Source organism: Ambystoma mexicanum, chromosome 7p (genome assembly GCF_040938575.1).
Source record: "Ambystoma mexicanum isolate Mex_15411 chromosome 7p, UKY_AmexF1_1, whole genome shotgun sequence".
NCBI lineage: Eukaryota > Metazoa > Chordata > Amphibia > Caudata > Ambystomatidae > Ambystoma > Ambystoma mexicanum.
Window position 1 is genome coordinate 581385356 of NC_090939.1, and position 24073 is coordinate 581409428.

Sequence of the window (24073 nt, forward strand, 5' to 3'; positions counted from 1 at the left end):
TATCGTGTCTCCACCCACAAAGACCCCGGGTACATGGGACTTAAACCATCCTCCCAAACTTGACCAGTGCTCCAGATAGGATTGGGAAGTGGGAGTATTTAACTTCCTATTTTTTAAATTTGGGAGTAAAATGATTTTTTTACAAAGTAAAAATGTAAGTCCAATTTCCAATTAGAGTATTTTATAAGCAATTAAAAATATGTTTTAGCTGGAAAATATTAATTTCTTTGCACCTAGTTATTCATGCACATTAAAAGAAACTCATTTACTTCTTCCAATCTGGAAGTTATAATAGTTTCTTCCTGTGGTACTACTGGTCCAAACATTCATGGAGCTCTGAGGGTAAAAGAAGAGGTGCAAGTTTCCTCATGTCTTTTCCCTATTTTTGCTGGGAAATTGTAGTCTCCATTTTTATTATTTTAGGAGTATTTGATAATTTATTAGGGAGTAAAAGTGGCTGATAGGGCTGCTCCTTACATATCATTTTATATTCCTACACCTTGTTAATAGTCCCCGTTGATCCCCTATCAGTCTTAGTAGAACCTCTTGGTAGACTCACCCTGCTCCTATCATGCTCCCGCCTACTTGCTGCTTACAAAATGTGATTAAAACCAGACTCTGTGGCACCCTCCTTACCCTCAGGTCCGGTTATGCCTTCACCTTCTAATTTGCATCACCATGTGGGTCTGTCTACGCTGCTGTAGAAGTCCCATTCTCCGTCATACCTGGCTTCTTATAAGGATTCCCTTTCCACCCTCTATACTTCCTTGAACGCTACAGAGTCCAGCTACTATAATGACATTACCTTCTCTTTCCACTTGCAAACTCTGCACTACCCATCAGGACATTCAGGCTCCCCCACACTTCACTCAATCTCCTCCTCTTTGACAAACAAATTGACCTTCGATTTCTACTCCCCAACTACCCTTCTCTTCCCCCGCCAACCTCCCGGTATCCCTGCTACCCTTCATCCATATCATATCATCCCCTAGACATGTTTTTCCACATTACTTCAGCTGAGCTATCAGCCATCTTATTAGGAAGGCAATCCCTATTGGGCTCCAACGTATCCTTCTGAGCTGCAATCAATCAAGGTACTCTTAATTGTCACACAATTTGCAAGTTGGAGTGGTTTAGGTGTTGGTCTAGGCATGGGGTTTGTTGCTCAGTGACCTATTTATCTGACCTCATCAGACATCTACCCACCATAACAGCAGAATATGAGGAATAGATCAATATATGCTGTTAATTAGTTGAGAATCCACTGGACGGGTATGGCAATATGTGCACATAAATGTATATCGTCTTATTGTTGATGATATTTTAAGCTCCAAGGACATAAGGAATGTTTTCTGCGATGCTAAAATGATATTCCTATAATGTTGCCTTTATACCATGCTTCAGAGATTAGTGTAATTGTGTTGAAATAATAAGATATTATCTTCAAAAGGAATCTCGAATGTTTACGAGATTGTTTGATGTAAATGGTCAGAGCTTGTATTGTAAGGGTTGGAAGGACTGAGTTTAACATTTGGAGTGATTACCAACCCCAACTAAGTCTTGTTGGGAATAAAATTACGCTGCATTGAAACACCTACTAGAGATTTAGAAGGAAAACAAAAAAGAAAAATCAAGGAAGTCTCTCCTGCTCCTACCTCTACACCCTCATACCACTGGGGCCTTGATATGTTGAGTCATTTATAACGTGCATGTACACAAGTGTTTCCATGTGCAACAAGATAAGGAAGGGAAGACATAAGGAGGACAAAACAACAATCTTACTAGGCCTTGTGTTGTTCGGATCGCGCAAGTGCGAGGTCATAGCAGGAGAGAGGTGCCAGGGGGAGAGTGCAAAGGAACTCATAAGTGCCCGTGGGAGGTGGCTCATAAGTGCAGAGAGTCAGGGGACTGTAGGGTTGCAGAGACAGTCCCTAGGTGGTTTTGGAGGCCCGGAGCAAGGGCAACTGGTCGTGCAGAAGCGTGGTCACGTAAGTACAGAAGGTGGCCAGGTAACCAGTATGTGCTGCAGACAGGTAAATCAGCAAGGGAGAGAAAGCGGAAGCAAAAAGGAAGGTCTTGAGGTGCTTCCGTAACCTTAGGTGGTCCTGCTCATGTTTGAGAAAGGCAGGGAGGCTGTTCCCGAGGGAGGCCCCAGAAGAGGACAGAGATCCACCCACCACTCTCTGCCTGGAGAAGCGTCTGACTGTCAGAGTTGGAGGTGGACGAGCGGAGGGCTCGAGAAGGAAGATGCTCAGGAAGAGAAAGTTGGATGTAGTGTTGTCCCCGGCCCCAGTAAGCCTTGTGGACGATGCAGAGAGTCTGATCCTTGCAACCACAGGGAGCCAGTGGAGAGATTGCAGGGCTGAAGATACACAATATCTGGGCTTGAGGCCAAAGTCAAGTCTTGCAGTTCTGTTCTAGATTAGTTGTATAAAGGGTATGTGGTCATTGCATCGAATGAAATAGCATCAAATGCCATACCAGAGAAAAAAAAGCATAGAAAAAAAAAGCATAGAAAAAAAAAGCATTGAATGCTTTTTTTCTTTTAAAGGTAAAGGGTTTAGTTTTATTAAAATGGGGTTTAAAGGTTGAAAAAGGGGGATTGGGAGACCCCCATTAAAAGACCCCCCATTCAAAAAAGCATGATACAAAATGCATTCAATGCTTTTTTTGCAAGCTTTTTTCCCCTCTGGTATGGCATTAGATGCTATTGCATTTGATTCAATGATTATGAACCGTTGTAAAGTGGGAAAATGAGAAAAGAAAGAATACCTCTAAGGAGGTGCAGCTTATAGTGTGACATCAGAGATGTGAGGAGAGAAGGAGAGGGTGGAATTGAAGATGGCACCAAGGTTCTTAGCTTCACAGGAAGGTGCAGGTAGAGGGCCCAGGGTGGGCGGCCAAAGAGAGATGGGGAAGGCGGAAGCAGGTGTCTGAATGAGGAGGATCTCAGTCTTAATGGCAGTAAGGCAGAGATTGTTGGAGGCACACCATTCCTGAATTCCTGAATTGTGGACAGTCGGGTATGAGAGAAGGAGCAGAAGAGGCTGAGGGGAGACCAGAGATACCCAGGTTGTCACAGAGACAATTGAGCAGGATGGCGTGTTTCACCGTGTCGAAAGCGGAGGATGGATCAAGGAGAATGAGGAGAGAAGGAAGATTAGAGTCAGGATTGGAGAGCAAGTCTTTACAGGTGTTCAAGAAAGCAGTTTCCATGCTTCTAGATGCTCTGAAGCCAGACTGGTGCTCATGGAGACAACCAACAGATTCAGTATGTAGATTAAGCTGGGAGATGGGCAGCTTTTGATGGAGTTTACCCAGGAAAGGTGCGATAGAGAACGGGCGATAGTTTGCCGGAGAGGAAGGATCAGCAGAGGGCTTCTTAAGGAGGGAGTCCACAAGGGAGGGTACGACATCCTTTAATCGCGGGATGTTTTCTCGCAGGTTTTATTGCCGTGATTTTTTTTTCCGAAAAAACCCATCAAATTTTTTAGGGGGGTTAGTAAATTATATTTATGGTTTGTGGGTGTTTGGGAATAAATACTAATTAAAGAAAATGGGTTGGAGGGACCCCCCCAAAAATAACTAAAGAAATTCAATGTGTTTTTTCATTAAAAAAAAAAAAAAATCACAGTAAAAAACCCCATGAAAAAACATCCTGTGATGAAATGACATGGAACCACAAGGGAGTGCTTAAGGGGGAGGGGAAGGTTCTAGTGGCAAAAGAGTGATTGCAGAACTTGACCAGGGCTGGAGAAAGGGTGTCAATGTGGTCCTGAATGGTTCTAGATGAGTAGGTGAGCACCTGTTTTGACAAGACTTTCATAGATCGGACTTGTGTAGAAACATCATCGGGAGTAAACACTGAGAAGGAGAAAGGAAGAGGAGATACAGCTGGAGAGGGGCCTGGAATGGTAGAGGGAGAGCAAGAGGAGGTAGAGGAGAGAGTTGACAGATGTCCTGAGTTTTTGTGGTGAAATGAGATGCCAGATTCGTGCAAAGCGCCTGGGAGGGAACAGGAGAGGTGGAGACTGCAGCAGGATTGGCCAGCTCCTTGCAGATTTTTGGCCGAGTTATTAGAGGCCGTTGAAATGTGGGCTTGGATATAGGCTCTCTTCTTAGAAAGGACAGAGAGCCTGTATTGCCTTTGGAGCAGGCGGCAGGCCAGTTTGTCAGAAGATTAGTCTGATGCCCTCCACTTGCTCTCAGCCACCCTACACTTGCGAATAAGGATGGCGAGGTCGGAATCCTTCTTGCCTGCTTCAAAAGAGCTACTGTGTTATCCATTCTAAACAAGTCTCCCAACAACGCTAACAACAAACAACCTGTCCCCCTTTACCTATACTATAACATGTGGCAATTAACTGGATCAGCACCTACACCAGGGGGTCACATGCTCTATGCCCCTCGCCCACTTCAACCTGTGGCTCCACCATCACACTCCTAAAAAACGACTGACCTGTATGTCCAACTTTCTTCTTTTCTCACATTACTCAAAACTTTCCTCAATTCTCATTCGTCTCAGCCTCTCTGCACCCTTTGATACTGCCTGGCACACCCTCCACTCCATGCCCTTTCGGACTTGAGCATCTACATTTCTGCTAACATATTGCATCTTAGTTGTCCAACCACTCCACTTCTTTTTTTTTTTTATCAGAATTATTTTTTATTAAACATGGAAGTGATCATTCATATAAACATAACTGGAATATCGAACAGGTGATCACATAAAAGTAGGAAACCCCTACCCTCTCCTAATCCCTGTCATCTCAAAGTCTGAAGAATGATCCCCACTGATTTAAAAAAAGGAAAAATAAAAATATTTCACTTAGAAGGAACACAATGTTGAGTAAAAATCCAACAACCTAACCTTGCCTTCTTAGTCACAAATAGGTTGTGCACTGGTAGGAACACCAGCATTCCACCCTTAACAGGGTTTCCCTACCGCTCTGATCTACCTAGTCTTCAGCCGTACTGAAGTTCAAACAGATTAAGTGCTTGCAAACACTGGTAGCTGGCAAGAATCCTGAATTCAGAGGCTAGGAATAATAACAAGGGCCTCTACTTACTGGAGAACAGTCCAATCCTCTGTCTGAACAATAGGCAATTTTTCCATTGCCAACAGGTTGCACAATGTATGCCATCATAAATTGAGGCTCACTTCAATGACCAGTTTGGCCACCAAAAGCATTGTCATAATGATATTTCGCTCACTGGAGCACAGAGAATAAACCCTGCCAGCAGAGAGCTGCAAAAGGACCACTCCAGGGTCAAAAGGTAAGACCTCACCAATGACCTATGAAATATGGGTAAGCCCCATTAACTAAAATTCCCTAACTTTGGGACACTCCTGCCAAATGTGCAAATATGCAAAAGAGATTCTAGGGATCCACAGCCTTGCCAACAATCCCCTCAAACTCCCACTTTGTTGTTGCGCAACCATATTGGGGTCATGTGCCATCTAAAACATCCCTTAATAAAGGCCCCTGCACTGAACACACAAAGAGGAGTTCTTCCCTTGACCCCAAACCACCTTCTAGTCTTGGTCTGACAGGACAGGTAGATATTCAAATCCAGTTCGCTAGAGCATATAAATTGGACAAGGAACATTTCCAATTCAGTCCATGGTCCTATGGCTACCTCCTTAATTAATCTCCTGTGCTACCCAATGTCTCGCTTGACAGTATTGAAGGTGATAGTGTACACTTAGATAAAATGATTGCTTACATGCACAAAAATGTATTTTACCTTGCCATCTACAAATAAATCAGGAATGCAACGCCTTCTGAGTTCTCGCCAGGATGAAAAGGGCGTGTCTACCCTGCACTACTAAGGCGTTTTTTAGTCACTGGGTTTAAATATAATTATCAGTCCTCGACAACTTAGACAATCAAAGGGCCTGCCAGAGCAGGATTCTCCCCCACTGCCCCCCAACAACTGTGCCCATATCTCAGCGCTGATTAGTCAAATCTACTTGGCACCACTATCTTAAATTGTGTAACTGGGCCACATCATATTTTTGAAGTTAGGGCATTGTAGCCCACCTCTATCAGCAGGGGAACTACTACCCTTCTGGAACCGCTAGCTTTAATCCCTCCCCCACATTAAATGTGGGACATCTTGCTGCAATTTGGCAGGTATCTGCTCCTACCAGGAATAGGGAGTGCTTGAAACAAGAATAAAAGGCACAGCAATATATTCTTTTTAATTGTCTGAATTCTGCCAAAACAAGAGTTTATCAGTCTCTTCCAAACAGTCATATTCCTGCATATCTGAGAGAACAAGTCCAGATAGTTTACTTTATACAAGTTAATGACATCTGATGTACGGTTTATATCCATATACCTAATCTGCTTCGTAGTCCATTTGAAGGAGAATTTCATTTTAAAATGGTAATTTTCTTATCTGGAGGGATTGCCCGGGCACGTTTCCAACTGAGTGTCTGCCATTGAATAGAGCTTCAGGATCTCATGCTGAACTCCTCGAACATATAATTTCCCTGTACCACCTCTGATCCAACCCTCGAAGGCTCTCGCCCTGGGTTCATCCTCAATAGCCCACTCCAGCTTCTCCGCTTCCAAGGATTCTCCACCAGATCAAATACCACTCCCCAAAATCTGTCTTGTTCTTAGCAGACTAAATTACTGTTGCAGCCACTTCCACTGCATACTCCTTTTAGCCCCCACAAAATGTTCTTAACTTTGCAACTCGTACACTCTAATCTACTTCACTCAGTCCCAAACAGTTCACACTGCCTTCACCCCGGCGGCCTCTCGATGCACGATCAATCCCTATTCAATGCTTGCCGCATGGTCTTAAATCTATTAATAGGCACAAATCCGGCTACCTTTATTTTCTGCTACTACACAAATTGCGCCCTTATTTCCATGTTCTACTTAACCATAATGTTCCCCCACCCACCATGCACTTCGTCTCACTTCTCCCCCTTTACCCTTTGCACCCTACCACTGGAAATGCCTCTTTTCCGATATCAGGACCATCATTGACATTCTTTCATTTAAATCTGACTTAAGCAGCTGTGATGAATTGAGAGAATTTGTCTCTTCTCCCTAAGTGAGACCCCCCCCCCGTGTGAGGCTAGGGAGGTGAGCCCGCTCTGCAACACCCTCCCCCTGGGGATGGAGGCAAGTGGGACCTCACTGGGAGACTCTCCCCCTTAGTGGACAAGGACTCACGTTTCTGTGAGGAACTCCCTGGGACAAAAGCCATGATGGCATATAAGGGACTGTCAAACCTATCAAATAACTTTCAGTAGCAAGATTTTGCTGAAGAAGACGATCACAGATCCCACTATCCAGAAGAAAGAGAAACTCTCTCTGAACAAAATGAACCAATTCACTGTGATGAGTGGATTAAAAGTATTTATCAAGTAGGGAGCGGAGAGGAGAGAGAAGAACATCTTTTGTAGCAGGGAAGGTCCCCTGAGAGCATGAATCTGGGAGGAGGCAGAGCTGCAGCAGGACGCAGAGCTCGCAAATTCCAAAGTTGCCAGCAAGCAGCACATGGAACGCCGAGAGACCAGCATAAGCGAGAGCCTGAGAGAAGCCGCGCCAAATGGGGCTTGAGAGTTGGTGGTGGCGTGACCTAGAGATGTTCGTTGTGGGCAGCCTGCCTTTGTAACAGTGCTGATACCGTCGTAGGGAAGCCGCAGAAAGCGGTGTGGCTGCCCTTTGAAATACGGAGAAGCCGAGAGGAAGAGCTAAGACTGCCTAACATGGACGCCGAGGAAAATGTCTTGACAGTGCAGTGCAGGAACAGAACAGAGGCAAGACCAGCGAGAACCTCAGAGATGTTCCCTGATAATAAGGAAGGTAAAAGTGGACATGGGAAGCACAGGAAGCCAACTGATGACCATTATATGAATCAGAAAAGTTGTCTCAGCACGAATGAGAAAAGCATGAAAGTAAACTTAAATCTGAACTGTGATGACGTGAGCAAGGGAACAACAACGTTCCCCAGAGGGGAGGTGAATGGACAGAGCATAGTCTTGGCAAATCTGAACAGTGACATCGTGAGAAAGAAAATAAAGTTCCCTGGAGGGGAGGTGAATGAAAGTGAAATATCAAGCAAGAATTATCTCAATGAAAGCTTAGATTCAAAATTAAAGAATCCGAATACTTGCAATGAAAGAAAGTGCACCATAGAGATACCCAAAATAGTGAATAATAAAGCGGATATCTCTCTACCCAGGGAATAAGTCACATTCTTTGTCAAAGGCAGAAGAGTGAGTATGAGGAACTGAAGGCCAGGGTAGATTTTATGATGAATCAATCTGAGTCAAGGAGAGGCACTCCTAAAGTAGAAAGTAAATATACCAACCTGAGGCAAGAGTTGCACAAACTGATGACAAGAGTCGCTAAAGACTATTGAAAAAGTGTATTTAAGAAAAGGTTATTTACAAATTTAAAGACAGGTGCGGACAGCACCCAGCAGCAGAAGGGAGCCATTCTCCTGCCCTTATTTTTGTTCCTATACGTGATGCAGTCAGACAGTAGTTTTGACGGTGGATTTATTCTTTTTGGACATTCAGAGACGACTGGCAAGCACCATAGTTATTTATATAGGCAGGAATACCGGATAGCAGTAGGGATAGTTAGGCATTCACATTATTATTTAATAAACCTTCCTTGAAAATGTCCTCAAAGAGGCTGCACCTTTGTTCTAACCCTCCACACAGCACATCCCTACAATTCAAGTTACACCTACACTGACCCCCTCGTAGTCCATTTTCTCAATCTCCCTTAGCTTTTATCTTCTGAGCTATAAATAATGGTAAATGCACTATTATAAAATGGGCAGGGTATTCAAATACATGTTGTAGGTGTCCATATTGTTAGCATGTCCTGTGCTATTTTTCCCCTTTCAAACTTTCTCCCAACCAATGGGTTGATGTATGATCTGCATTCACCTACTATATTTTTTTTTAAACTAGAAACGTGACTGATGTGCTTACTGTATGTTTCTGGTCAAAGAATCATGGGGGGTAACACAAATAAATACAATACCCACACAAAATACAATGCAGGTTAGGTTTGGCTCCACGTGGGGATGCAGTACCCATGCACCCTGTTGATTTATTTGGTTTCAGTGAAGAACCTAACCGGGCCGCAGATGCAGTGCGACCAAAAACCATGCCACTTGTGAGCTAGTAGGCCAGCACACCTATAACAGGGGCACTCTAGATCCTTCAAAGATTGTGTGCCTTTTCAGGCTCTGTCGGATGGAGTAAAGATCTCCACGAAACAAAACAGACCACTTGCACTGAATGTGCAGAATGGGTACTTCTGAGGTTTGGCAAATGGGAGTGTGGTGTTGGAGTTAGTGCATACAACTCACAGTATTGTGGCTGCTGCAATTGAGAACGTAAGCAGACCTGGTGAAACAGCTTCACAGGACCTTTGGTAAATGCACATTGCGGCTTTTATGTGCTGTGTTAGTTCTATGCATTGTACTATGTGCCCAAGTCATTGCAGTGAGTGAACTTCTTATGCTTACAATCACTTAAAGGAAGCTTAACTCTGCTAGGCATTGCTTTGGTGCACCTTCTTTCAGTTTAGGAACACGCCCAGTGAGTTAAAGGCTGAACACAAATGTGGCAACATAAATTTGATGAAGTAAAACTGGTCAACTAGTGGTCAAATTTAACTGTCACCTGCTAAAATAAGGTGAAAAAAATGTTACGTATATCTCGTTGTTGCCTTCACAGAGTATAGCCCACTTACAGATGGTGGTAATAGAAGCACAAGTGGCAGACCCACAATGAAGACACGATTTTACATCTAGAAGCAAGAGAGCCAAAAACTACTTTTGTGCTTCCAATTACAGGTCGAAGTTACTTTTCACAGAGCTGCAGAACTATGTCGGCTGACTAGAATTTCATTAACTGGCACAATTTCCCAAATGTAATTAAAATCAAAGAGTAGGTTGTCTTCAACAAAAAATGTACTGACGTGTTCCATGTTAAATCGCTTTGCCCTAGAGCATAAATGGTGTTCGTGGGACATCAAATGTTACAATGTCTAGAGAAGTCAAGCCATCAAAGTATATGTTCTCTTCCATTCCACACCATTTTTACTATCTATATAAGGTGGGCAAGTAAGCTGCCAGTATAATACTTATGCATTTACAGCACCTGGAATCCACTGATCATGACAGCACCAAGCATAGTCCTGTATTATTGAGGCACTTGGCTATTGTACACAAGCAAAGTATAGGGTTTTCAAACAAACCACTTAAAGTCCTCATAAGCAGAACATGTTATCTAAGGTAAAGAATGTAGTAGAGTGCACGTATGGACAATCTGAAAAAGATAACTGCAATGGAAAAGATCTTACATTGCAAGACAAGAACACTCGACAACCTTCATTTGGGTTCCATGGAAGAGGACAGGAGTACTTTTGAGCTGATCAGTTAAATTCCGATTCAGGCTCTAGGTGGTAATTGGTCCAAAAAAAAGGGTAAGTGGAAGGAAACAGGATTTTTAGTCTAATTTATTTCATTTTATAGAATGGGGACGAGGGCCCAGAGGGTTTCAGAGCTTTGTAAATTATTTACATGTGCAAATACATTGCATTTACATGGGCAATGATTCACTGTCTGCTAGGAGATCACATCAAAGTGATAGTTGGGGTGAATGACTCATCAGGGTATCCATGACACATGTATATAAGTCTACTTCAGCACTAGGCTTCCAGTGTGACATCTAGACGAGATTGGCAAGCAGAGTTCATCCCAGTTACTGGTAGACGACAGACTGGGAGGAGAGCGGTAGAACCTCAGATCAGCGGGGTAGAGGTTTAAGAGTGCGCTGGGTCATGGTTTTGGAAAATGGGACAGTGAGAGTATAGCTCTTTGCGACCTGAACATGTTGGAACCCAGAATCAATTAAAGAGAAAAATGAAGAAAATAATCAGGACTTTCTACTTCTAAAAAGCAAATATTTCATTTCTTAAATTTGCTTTCTAGTAAAGCACTGTCTGCCCAACTTCAAAAGTTGCTTTTCTCTTAGACTTCCTAACAGTTGGAAACCTCCTTCCCTTAAAAGTTATTATTTAGGAAGCAGCACTCACTTTGCACTGGTGATATTTCACCATACTTCCTCTTTAATAATAGTAAACACATGCAATTAAAAAAGAAACATTATTGCAATTATTTTGACAAACTCATGAAAAACAAGTTGGTCCCTTTACCCACACACAAGCGGTCCAGTTGTCCTCCCACACCATGACATGGCAAGTAGAATTAAGAACCATTTTCATAACTTGCTCAACAATTTTGAAGTGGGATGTGCGCCTTTAATAAGGTCAACAAATGTGGTATCTCCCTACTACCGTCCATGCTACAGCATGCATATTCAAATCCACAAGCCAAAACCGAACACTATTCAAAGTTACATACTCAGGGGGTTTCTATGCATTGAATATGGTGGTGGCAGAGATGAATATATCATCAGCTATTTTAAATAAACCCACAACTAATCTACAAACACACACACACACACACACATGCATGCCATGGGCAGTCAATATAGTGGGTAATTGACTAAGGGAGGTGAGGGCTGACACCAGTCACTATAGCCAATTAGGCTGGTTGACTGCTTATGACAAACTGTGTGGTACATTTCAGCATGCTAAATGTTTCCTCACCCAGCGCAGACTTGAGTGGAACAAAAAGGATGCTTCTAAAATAACATAACCTACATAATGAGAAAAGAACAATTTTCATGAATTCAGGGAACTGCTTATCATTTAACTGCTATGCTTCCAGCTGTTCACAAGAGCACAATGGTTAAATTTAAATGACACACTTACCTATGGCCAAGGTCATGGCTTTCAGCTTGCTGCGGATGAGTTTCACAACCATGCTTTTCTGCAGTGGCGTGGATCTACAGCAGAGCACAGATCGGCATCGCCTGGCCAGAGACAGAAACGCATCTTCCAAGCTCCTGTCCAAAGCATAAGCAAGTGTCTTTCCGTCAATCACTAAGCCCAAGCCAGGATGATTAGAAGATGAAGGCTGATGGTGAGGGGCAAAACCGACCCTCATGCTTTCTGCATCTTTCTCCGTCACACCTGGAAACTTGGACTGCACATAGCGCAGGCACTGTTCTATTAAAGCTGCACATGCGTCCTAAGACAAAAAAGAAGACATTCTGTGAGAACATTGGAGATAATGCCATCACAAACTATTAGCCTTTTTTCACATACTTGAATGAAATTGACAGCATATCACCCAACTAGGGTTTGAAACCGGTTATCATTCATTTCCGATCGGTTATTCATCACCCCGCCAGGAAAATATATAAAAAAGCAGGAATCCCCTGCAAAGCAGTTTAGAATGGAATACCAGCCTACCTGGCGGCTAAACTCCACACCTCTGGAGGATCTTGTGCCTCATGTGGCAAAACCATCAAAAGGATGGAGTCTAAGATAGCCTGTAAAGAGAACACTTGCGAGCAGTCCTTCTGCCATGTCACGACCATCTGGAACTCAATCCTGGCAGAAGCTTGAAATGCCCTCACCACTCAGTTCCGCCAAACACGAAACACCTGGCTCTTTGAACAATGCCTGGCGAGCAAATAAAAATCCCACCCTCCTTTCACCAACAGTACTGCACTACTGTATAAAGCGCCAAGCCAATGCTGGCACTGTCCCGTTTTATGGAGGGTTGCCAGCATGGAGTTAGGTTTGTGTTATAAACAAGAACATTATTATTATTATTATTCTGAGGGTATTTATTGAGTGCAGACTTAGTTTTGCGAAGCCACAGAGCTCTTTAAAATCAGAGAGGTAATAATAAAATACGGTTAGCAAAGCTGTCAGCAAATTGTAAAATCCCCCCAGGTTTTCCCAAAGCCCTTTTTATTGACGGCCAGTTTATTTTCTGCTGGGACAGTTTACAACCAGCAATATAGGGATCAGCCCCAGCAGGAGATTTTCAACTTTGCTGAATCTGAATACATTTGTCGACTTCTGCCAGTTGAAGAGTGTTTGCAGCAGGCACGTCTAGGCAGACAACTTATTAAGTTCAGTGTGATGCCTCTCCTTTCCATAGCAGGAAATCATGCCTCACAGCAAGACAACCGTCAACAAAATGAGCTACCCCATGTACTGGTGCAGCTGCATATAGGTTCTGGTATACGCACACTGTGTTTCGCTCATGCTCTGACCCAGTCCCCTAACATGTAGTTAGTGCCTATTTTCTTTGCATATATGTATTAGTGCCTAATGACTCGCTCATGCCTCCCTTTGTCTGGCTTCCACCATGTCGGTTTACAGGATAGCAAGGAGTGAGGCCAGAGCGGTGGGTTCACAGCCCAGAAAAAGGGTCAGATTGGTTTGAACACATGTCAAATGAGGTAACGAGAGCAGATGCATTGGGCAAGAGGCGTACCCATACCAAGACAAAGTCAAAGCTAAGCAACACCCAAAAAAGAGTTCGAGCAGAATAACAGCTCATGGAGCGGGTGAATAATAATGGCACGGAGAAGGTCTCAATATCTGTGCTATACACACCCCAATAACAAAAGGGAATATAGCACAAATCAAGGGAAATTAACATGGGTGGACCTTTGGCGGCCAAATACACAAGGGGATGAGAGTGCAGAGGTGCACTGGAGCATGGAGGTGACATCCAATGAAGATGGGGTAGGCAGGGTAGAGAAGTGAGGGTTAGACTGAAAAATAGGGAGAGCTAGAGATCACGAAGGAGGCAATCTCAGAGGTCGGCTAGAAGGAACAATGAGCTCAAAAAGAAACAAAGAGACAAGAAGCATGGACATCCACAGCCCACAGTGTGACAATTGAATTACAGGCAGCGCTAGACAGGTGCAAGTACAAGTACAAAAAGGGACACACATACAGAAAAGTAAATACCATAGCCATTAGCTGCTCCCATGTACATACACTGATCCTACTCATCACCATTCACTGACAGAATATGAAACAAAATACTGCCATTTCAAAAGCCTTTGAGGAACCCCGGGTGTCTTAACATGGGCAAAACGTTCAATATCCATCAACGGCGCCAAAGATCACAGCCGGAATGCGTTTTTAAAATCATATTCTTGCCATTCACTCCTTACCATAGATTCTGCATTTAAGGTGATAATTTCCTCATGATCCAGAAGTTTACAGGAATAACCAATGTTTATGGCGGTTTCTTGCTTATCTCCGGTTAGAACCCATATCTGAAGTCCAGCCTTGCGCAGTTTTGCAATGGTTTCAGGGACGCCATCTTGTAAACGATCTTCAATACCAGTGGCACCTGATTATATGAAAAAGACATACTTGTTGGAAACGTTTACATATAGAGACATTCAGATTCCTACCGAGAAGAAGGAATGCATAAAAGGCATGCATTCTGTGTCGAGTCAGAAGGAGGACACAGACTCTCAGAGGACATTATGTACTTTTCTTTATTAAAATAATATAGAAGGTCTAACTTTCCCCATGTCTATGGGTGGTCATTGACTATTTCAATAACTAAGGTGCTCATCTGTCAGTCTTGAATGTCCAAAAGAAACAAGTCCGCTGTCCAAAATTACCCCAACTGACCCTGCCACTAAGAAAACTAACTTAGGTCAAGAGAATGACTCCCTTCTCCTAAGGGTACTTTTGGTACAAGTCTTTAGTATACAATTTGCAAATAGTCTCTTGTGACCACTTCTATTAGTCTCTTTAATTCCCCTAATGGGAGGTTGCACTTCCTTTCTTCACCTCGGTTCCCTTTTGGCTCTCTCCGGTTTGATTTAGGCACTGGTTTGTAGCTGGTAAATATCTGTAGGGTCTGAGACCTCTTTCTTCTTCATAGTAGTTTGTCACTCTTATTATCCAGTTTCTCATCAAGGTTTTCTCTTGACTTGTAATATTCGTTTCTGCCTATCTTTTACTGTGACGAGTTAACTCTTGGTTATAATGTCTTTCTCTTAGTTTACACTCTTGGTGTATATTTCTTCTTACAGTTAAATCTTTTGGATTACTGTGACGAAGTAGCAGTGTATTACAATAATTCTCGCTTGACGCAGTCTTAGTATCCATTTAGGTTCAAAGCCAACTCTCTTACATGTCTTATACTGGGACGAGTTGGTGGCATGACATTGATTCAGCTGAGTTTCTCCATACCACCCGTTTGCCAGGCTATCTTCTTTCCTGGCGAGGAACTTCGTCGGAGAGTCTCAGGGGGCTCCTCTTAATTGGTGTTGCGGACGCAGTCTTCTCTCTCGCATTCTTGCTCTCTCTCTTTTCCGTTGCACCAACATTTTGCCCTGCACTCATGGACAGACTGTTCTACTCTGCAGCTTTCGGCGGTCCAGAGATGTTCCTCAAACCAAGGGTCCACCGCAGATTGGCTCCTGTGGTCTCACCACCACCTTTGTTTCGGCTTAGGCTCCTGCCCTCTTCATTTCTTGTGTCTCAGGATTACAGCGACTCTGGCGTCCTGAATAACTCCTGAAAGCGAGTTTGAAACTTGCAGGTTTCTCACTCTCCCTTCGACCAGTGTAGCGTAGCTTCGGGTCTCCCACAGCTTACGTTCCTCTCTCTCTCTCGTTTCCAGCTTCCCCATTAATCCTTGGCAGCACATAACCTCATCGTCTCAGTAAAGTGGATCTCATAATTTAAAAGGAAACACATTTTTTCCCCCAAGATAACGATATGCCTCTAGAGTTTCTTTGTCGCAGTACTGAGGATCAATTTTTACTTGTATTTTGACACATCCCATGTAGGACATGGTACATCCAGCCTGGGGGAGTTGCTAATGGACTCGGGGGTCCCCAAAGTGGGCGTCTCTCTCAGTGAGGTCCCACTTGCCTCTACCCTTAGGGAGGGTATTGCGGAGCCAGCCCACCTCCCCATCCCACAGGAAGCGGCTCCCCTTGGGGGAAGGGATGAATTCCATCAAATGCTATATGGATGAGTATCCCTAAAAATTACAAGTCACAATTTTATGAAATGGGGGCAGGACAGTTTAGTAGAGAATGTTTCTAGGCACTGGGAATTTGTGCTTACATTTCTTTTGGCTGTTACCATGGATGCACAAATTATGAGTGAAAAGCTTGCTTTTGAATTTCCCAATTTGGGGATACAGCCCAGATGACATGCATTACTTACTGTAAAAGCATTTCTGATGATTGTATCTGCTTAGATTCACATGCTGTGCATATGGTCCGACATCCAGTGGTAACTGCAGAGTATTACATCTCGTCTTTCGGGGACCGAAAGCGGACGTCGGCATAGGCGTGTCTGAAACACTATCCCTATCGTGACGTGTGTAGTACCAAAAATCCCTCACATGCAGAGGTCCCTCCGATTGTATTTTTTCTGCCATGAGGGAGCCCAAGAATATAGTGTGTGAGTACATGAAGAGAGAAATAGTAAGAAGTCTATGTTCCTTCCACCCCGAGCGGGGAGGCAGGGAGGGCACATGTGAATCTAAGCAGATACAATCATCAGAAATGCTTTTACGGTAAGTAATGCATGTCTTCTGATGCTTGTTAATCTGCTTAGAATCACATGCTGTGCATAGACTAGCGAGCAGTACCCGGAATTGGAGGAGTGTTGTGAGAAGGAACAGTAGAAAAAAGATGTCTTAGTACTGCTTGTCCCACTTGAGAATCAGACCTAGAATGAGTGTCTAGGCAATAGTGTTTTGTAAAGGTGTGTACAGAACTCCAGGTTGCCGCTTTGCAAATGGACTCTAGGGGAACATTTGCAATGAATGCTATGGATGCCCCAGTGCCTCGAGTAGAATGTGCTCTAGGCTTGAAGGGCAGTTCTCTCTTTGCAAGAGTGTAACATAGTGTGATGCATTTGACAATACACCTTGATATTGCTGATTTAGAGACAGGGTCCCCTTCTCTACCAGCTGCCATTGAAACAAAGAATTGTTTAGTTTTCCTCAGTGGTTTAGTTCTATCCATGTAGAACATGACTGCCCTGTGCACATCTAGTGTGTGAAGGCTTCTTTCGCCCATGTTAGTAGGTCTCTGGAAGAACGTGGGTAGTTCGATTGACTGGTTCACATGGAACTTTGAAATAAATTTCGGCGCAAATCTGGGATAAGTGCGCAGAACTACTTTATCTTTGTGGACTGTAACAAAGGGGTCCAAGACCGAGAGAGCCTGTAGTTCACTAACTCTTCTGATAGAAGTGATAGCTACTAGAAAGGCTGTCTTGTAAGTCAGGTCTTTCAGACTAGCTTTATGCATAGGTTCAAAAGGGGGTCCCATGAGCCTAGTTAAAACCACATTTAGATCCCACCCAGGGGCTGGGTGAGTGATGGGGGGGGGGCTACATTCTTTTAACCCCTTCCATAAAGGCTTTAATCACAGGTATTTTCTACCACAACACCTTTTGCTGTGACGTGGTGTAGGCTGACAACGCCGCTAGGTGAACCTTTAAGGAATTGAAGACTAACCCAGAGTCCAACAGATGGGTTAGATATAACACAAAGTGTGAAGGCGAGCAATCGGTGGGATTGACGCGTTTGGAACTGCACCAAATGACAAAACGTTTACATTTGCTGGCATAGCAATAACGTGTGTTAGGCTTTCTTGCCTCCCTCAGTATGTCCATGCATCTTTGAGGGAGTTGCAGATGTCCAAACTCTATGAATTCAGGAGCCAGGCTGCTAAGTTCAGAGTTTGTGGGCATGGGTGCAGAGTCTCCCCCCTGTCCTGAGACAACATGTTGTACGGGAAGGCAGCTTGACTGGTGGGGAGAGGGACATCTCCATCAGGTGGGCGAACCAGGGTTGGCGGGCCCACATGGGAGCCACCAGGATCATGGTGACTGGTTCCTGGTGCATCTTGTGCACTATCTTGTTCAGAAGGGGAGTCGGGGGGGGAAAAGCGTAAACAAATTTCCCCGACCAAGTTATCCAGAGACCGTTCCCCTTGGATCGGTTCTGGGGGTACCTGGAGGCGTAATCTGGGCATTGGGTGTTCTCCCGAGTAGCGAACAGGTCGATCTCTGGAAACCCCCATTCTGCGAAGACGTTGGATACAATGTCTTCGTGCAGACGCCATTCGTATTCTTCTGGCAGAGGAAAATCTCTGCTGAGTACATCTGCCAGAAGATTGAGTTCCCCTGGAACATGTTGGGATATCAGGAACATCTTGTGTTTGAAAGCCCATATCCAGATGTTTTGGGACAGCTTGGATAGCCCTAGAGAGTGAGTGCCCCCCTGCTTGTTCAGATAATACATTGCTGTTGTGCTGTCGGTTAGGACCAGCACTGTCTTCCCTTACAGTTGCTCCTGAAAGGCTTTTAATGCTTTGAACACCGCTAGTAGCTCCAGTAGGTTTATATGGTTGGACGCTACATGACGCGATCACACTCCGTGCGCTGTCTGTTGAAGCAGGTGAGCCCCCCACCCTGTGAGAGATGCGTCTGTCGTGAGAGTGGCTTCCACTGCAGGGGTGGTGAAGGTTTTCCCCTTCAAGAGGTTCTCCCTCGACCACCACTGCAGAGAGGGAACGAGGGCTGGCGAGACAACTAACAGATCTTCCCATTGTCCGCTGGCCTGACACCACTGGCTGTTGAGCCACTCTTGCATGGGACGCATGCGCAGCCGCGCATGGGGGACCAAGTATATGCATGACGCCATCATACCTAGAAAACGCATAGCTTTGCGTACCGTCACCTCCCGACTGGCTACATACTGAGGAACTTGAGAGAGCATGTTCTGAACCCTCTCGCTGGAAGGGACGACTAGACCATCTTCCGTGCGAATTAGAGCCCCCAGGAACTGTTTTACTTGGCTGGGGACTAAGCTGGATTTCTTTTCGTTGATAGAAAATCCCAGGCTGAACAGTAAGTCTACGGTCTTTTGGGTGTTGGAAAAACAAACGTCGAACGAGTCCCCCGTGATGAGCCAATCGTCGAGGTAAGGGTAAACTGGAACTGAAAGTCTGCGCAGGTGTGCTGCTGCCACTGCCAGGACCTTGGTAAACACTGGTTGCGCCGAGGCTATGCCAAAGGGGAGTACCTTGAACTGGTAGTGTTTGTCCTGAATCACGAACCTTAGGAATTTTCTGTGCACTGGCAGCATTGAAATATGAAAGTATGTATCTTTCATATCCAATCTTGTCATGAAGTCCCCTTGTTTCAGCAATGGGATCACCTCTTGAAGTGTTACCATGCGAAACTTCAGGGGCTTTATGAACTTGTTCGCTGGGCGCAGGTCTAGAACAGGACGCATGGTGAGATCCTTTTTGGGTACAAGGAAGTATATTGAATAAATACCCTTGTTTACCTGAAGAATCGGGACGGCTTCTATGGCATCCTTTCCCAGCAGTGCCTCCACCTCTTGGACCAGGATCTGCAGATGTTCCGGCAAAAGGCATCGATGTTTCGGTGGTCTTAACTGTGGGGGTCGGGCGAATCCCACGCAATAACCGTGGGCGACCATCTTTAATTCCCACTGGTGAAGTTATCCCCTCCCATGCCTTTAGGAAAGATGTTAATCGCCCCCCGACCGGGGAGACATGGGAGGGGACCTGAACTTGGTGGTCATTTCTGACCTGAGGTTGACGCACCTCTCGAATTGGAGCCTCTGCCTCTATTCTTTCCGCGCTTCTGACCCCTCTGGGGGTAGTAAGTGGGGCTTGCAGCTGGTTGACTTGCGTTGAAGTTGGCCGTGCCAAAATTATTTTGAGCGGCGCGGGCTTGTCCTCGAAAGGACCGCCAAGAATTGTTGCCCCTCTGTGAAGAGGGTTTTTGGGAAATCTGGTGCAGCGACTTAATAGTCTCATGCTCCTTCTTGGCCGTCTCCAACGCACCGTCTACCGTCTTTCCTGAAGAGGTTGGCCTCTTCTATGGGTTTTTATTGATGATGGATGCCTGGGTCTCAGGCCTGAAACCCGACGTGCGTAGCCACGCGTGTCTCTTTAGGAGAGTACCCTGTGCGAGAGACCTGCCTGCTGTCTGTGCGGAGTCCAGGGTATTCTTTACAACATTTTGATTTGCAAGTTTGCCCTCCAAGACAATGGCGAGAAGCTTGGCTCTGGTTGGTTCCGGAACCTCTTGGAGGCCTTCCTGGAGTATGTTCAATTGGGCGTCAACGTAGCTTGCCAGTAACGTCATGTTATTGGCAATCCGGACGGTATAAGCAGCCGCCGACGTGACCTGTTTGCCTAAGGCATACAACCGTTTGTACTCCTTGTCCGGGGGTGACTCTCCCGTGGCAAGGGGAACCCCTGCTCTCTTGCGAGTGTTGGTCACCACCAGCGAGTCTGGGATTGCGTGCCCTTTGATATAAAGCGGGTCGGTGGGGGAGGGTCGGAAGAGTTTTTCAACCCTTGGGTTCACAGCCCGAGTCTGAGCGGGTGTGAGTAAAGAAGGGGCCAGCCGTCTCTTTACAGAGCTCAAGAGAGGGATAGACTGGCTTGCCGGAGGTTTGTCATTAATAATGTTTTCCGCAAAATCTTGTTCAGGCAATGCCTCAAGCGTGGCAATTTTAAAGAATTCCGCTACTTTTTTCAACGTGTTGTTGAAAGCTATTTGATCATCCACCGAGGGAGCTTGCCGAACCAGTGTGGATGGGGGAGAGTCGAGGCAAACTATATCAGAATTGTGATTGTCCTGCTGGGTGTCCTCCCAGTTGTCCGTTGCGCCTTGATCTTCCCCATAATTGTCCAGAAAAGAAGTCTCCTCTTCTTCTGTATAGATGTCTCTATATGTTTCCTTCTGGACATCTTCTTGATAATCAACATAGTGTTGAACATCTAGGTGTTGGGCAACTTGTGTCTGAGGGTTAGGGTCTACCCGAACTTTTTTCGGCGGAGGTTGATCAGAAGCCCCGAAAACCTGCTCCAGCCGATCCATGTACCCCTCAAATTGCTCCGTGGTCCACTTGGATGAACCAAATGGACCCAGCTGAGCAGGAACCGGGTCCTCTGCCCTAAGGTGTTCAAAGGATCTCCTCAGGGTGCTTGAGAGGGGTACCTGGCTCTCTCCGTAAGAGTCCTCAGGATCGTCTTCCAAAACCGTGGAAAACCTTTCGGTGGATTAGCCCATAACCTCGGGCGAAACCGGTACTAGGCCCACCGCCGTAGCAATCTTATTGATACTCTTACTGATGGTTACAGAATCTTCGGGGGACAAAGCCTCCGATGATGGTTTCTCGGGTAGAGGCCTACTCGTACTTGGAGGCCTACTCGTAGTTTTCGGGCCTGCACGGGCCTTGGAAACCTTGAAACTCGTCGAAGTTTCTTGTTCAGAAACTTCGGCGTGTGTAGTTTGAGGAGTAGCGCCTTTGTTATGTTTATTAAGCCCAGTCATCAAGCGCTGCTGCGGATGCGGGGAAGGCTTCGGATCAGATCGATCGGATGGCGCTTGCACCTTCTTCGACAAGGTCGTCGAGGAGGGCGCTTGGGTTGTGTGTTTTGTGCGGTGCGATTGTACGCCCCTGTCACCGGGTGTGGTCCCTGTAGCAAGACCAGTCTCGAGCCTGGAAGGGTCGGGATGGGCATGGCGGCTCTAGAATCGTCCGCCTCAAGGTCTACAACGTCCGCGTTGGACGTTTGGTCATCCGATGTACCCCCTGTCACTCTCGGCTGGTGTTGCGGCAGGGGAGGGAGGCTCCACGCGTGACATACCGTACGTGGCCCACCGCTTCAACCGGCGCTCCTTAAGGGATTAGGTTTAGGAGTTTAACTCCGAACACTGCTTTAGTGCTCTAGGGGGAGACAAGCGTACACGAAGTGTGCTCGTCTTTCCACGGATATCTGACCCTTCAGAGGGCAGAATCTAAATGGAGTCCTTTCCATAGCAGAAGGGAAGGGTGACCAGACCAAAAAGGAAAGAAGTGGAAAAGAGGAAAGACATCATAGCAGTATGGCAAACCCCAAGCCCACTCTCCCTCCTGTGTAGGCCGGCCAGAAGGCCCGACCACGTGGAGGTCTGAACGCCGGATCTTAGGTGCCGGAATCCACAGCCGTAGACTGTTCCCCCGTAGTCTTCGTCGAAGATGTTCTTGATAGACGAAGTGACTTAACGGGGATTAAACCGACAATTTGGTAAGATAAACAATGTATCATGAAGAGCTCTGCTATAGGGCGACCAGTTATCTGGGTGGAAAAAAACAATCTGAGGGACCTCGGCACGTGAGGGATTTTGGGTACTACACACGTCACGATAGGGATAGTGTTTCAGACACGCCTATGCCGACGTCCCCTTTCGGTCCCCCGAAAGACAAGATGCAATACTCCGCTGTTAGCACTGGATGTCGGACCATATGCACAGCATGTGATTCTAAGCAGATTAACAAGCATCAGAACATAGTTTTCCTGTGTAGCCAGACAGGGGCTTGCCCTTTACTGGGCATCACCACTGGCTTCGCCAATGACTGGTAAAAAGGTAGGTCCAGCTCTGCTTGGAAGCTACTTTTCTTCAGATATCTTCCCCTGAAATAAATACCACGCAGACACGAACATGGATCAGCTGATATATCCAGGTATTGTGGGAATATGGCTTATTAAAAAAGGTTTGTAGCTGCCACATCTCCTAGGGCATTTGATGCACCAAAGTCACAAAAATGCACAGATCCCATCATTGTATCATTCATCAACAATCAGAGACCCCTGCTGCCCGGGAACCACACCACCAAGAAAACCAGAGAGACTGCTTGAATTTGTCTATACCATGGACATAAAGCAGCTTGTCACATAACCAGCAACAAAAGTAACACACTCAAATCAGTTTGCACCAACTCGCCAAGCATTGGTAACCTCCCACTCCTGGTCTGCACAGATGCCACATTCATGCCAACACTGCTCTACCACACACCACCTCCCCACTGTGGCCAAGTCAAACCAACCAAGACATCTAATTGCTTTTTCAAAAACTTCTCCATGGATGAACTGGAAAGAAACCTCAACACCTGGTCTCCACGTCCAACCCTTGAGAGAATGGCAACACCCAGTTCAATCCACTCAACCACACGCTGAGAAAACAACCAAGCACCAATTAAACCTCGACCCAACCTAAGCTCCCCACACCTTGGTACACAAAGCAGCTCATCGACAGTAATCACATCATATGCAGACAAGAAAACTCCTGAAGAAAATCTGAACTACAAGACCTCACACAGGAAAACCTAGCATGCAGGACACTTATCACCACAGCCAAAGTAAACTACTACACAGCAGTCATCATGGAAGCCTCCAACAAGAGCAGAGTGATCTTCCAAGCTGTGAAGCACTGCATCACCCCTTTGCCAGACCCTGCAATACTACAGGTCATTGACAAATGCAACAGCATCAACAAGATCTTCGCAGACAAGATGAGGCAACAGACCGACTGCTCCAAAAACACCATAGACGTCCCACCCATAACAGCCCACAACACATCATTATGAACCAAATTCAGCACAATTACTCCAAAGACCTGAACAACACTGGTGCAGTTCTCAAACCCACCAGAAGACATCTTCACAATGGAGGAGGGAAATGTCATCACACTAATTCCCGACATCATCAATTAATCCCTGACACAAGGCACCTACCAGATGGACTGAAAACTGGACAGATGTTCCCGCACAAAAGAAGCCCACACTCCACCCAGGTGTGGGCCCAACTATCGTCCCATCTTGCATCTTACTTACTCAGCAAAGTGATTGAGAACACCATCGTCGTTGAGCTGCATGAAAGCATCACAGGGCTACCAATTCAGAATCCCTATTGATGCAGCACAGAGACCACCACCATACAAGCAGTTGATGATGCTCTACGAATCCTAGACAGAGGAGAACTCTGCTTACACATACTACTCTACCTCTCTGCTGGCTTCAATACCAGTGATCATGGAGCCCTATATTTGCTTACCATGGCGCATTGGCTTCCACTGAACAGTGCTGCAGTTGTTCACTTCCCACCTCTCCAACGGAGACCAACCCAAGAATATGGGCCCCAACATATCCTATCATTGCTCAGTAATATACAAAAATCCACAAAGCTCCATCTTGAGCACCGGCATGGAATTTCTGAGGCAACTACTGTGCAAGCTAGATAGCTGTCTGGGGTAACCCAAAGGCAATAGCCTGCTCCACCTGG

The 24073-nt window shown here is 45.5% G+C and overlaps 1 protein-coding gene across 1 annotated transcript in view; it reads right to left on the reverse strand.

The window, feature by feature from the left end:
- ATP10A (ATPase phospholipid transporting 10A (putative)) overlaps positions 1–24073 on the reverse strand; it is a 1364682-nt gene that overhangs the window by 211417 nt on the left and 1129192 nt on the right. Inside the window, exons 13-14 of the mRNA XM_069636588.1 lie at positions 14105–14286; positions 11832–12150 (exon numbers count right to left, since the gene is read on the reverse strand). Coding sequence (XP_069492689.1) covers positions 11832–12150; positions 14105–14286 — 501 coding nt within the window. The remainder of the gene's footprint in view (positions 1–11831; positions 12151–14104; positions 14287–24073) is intronic.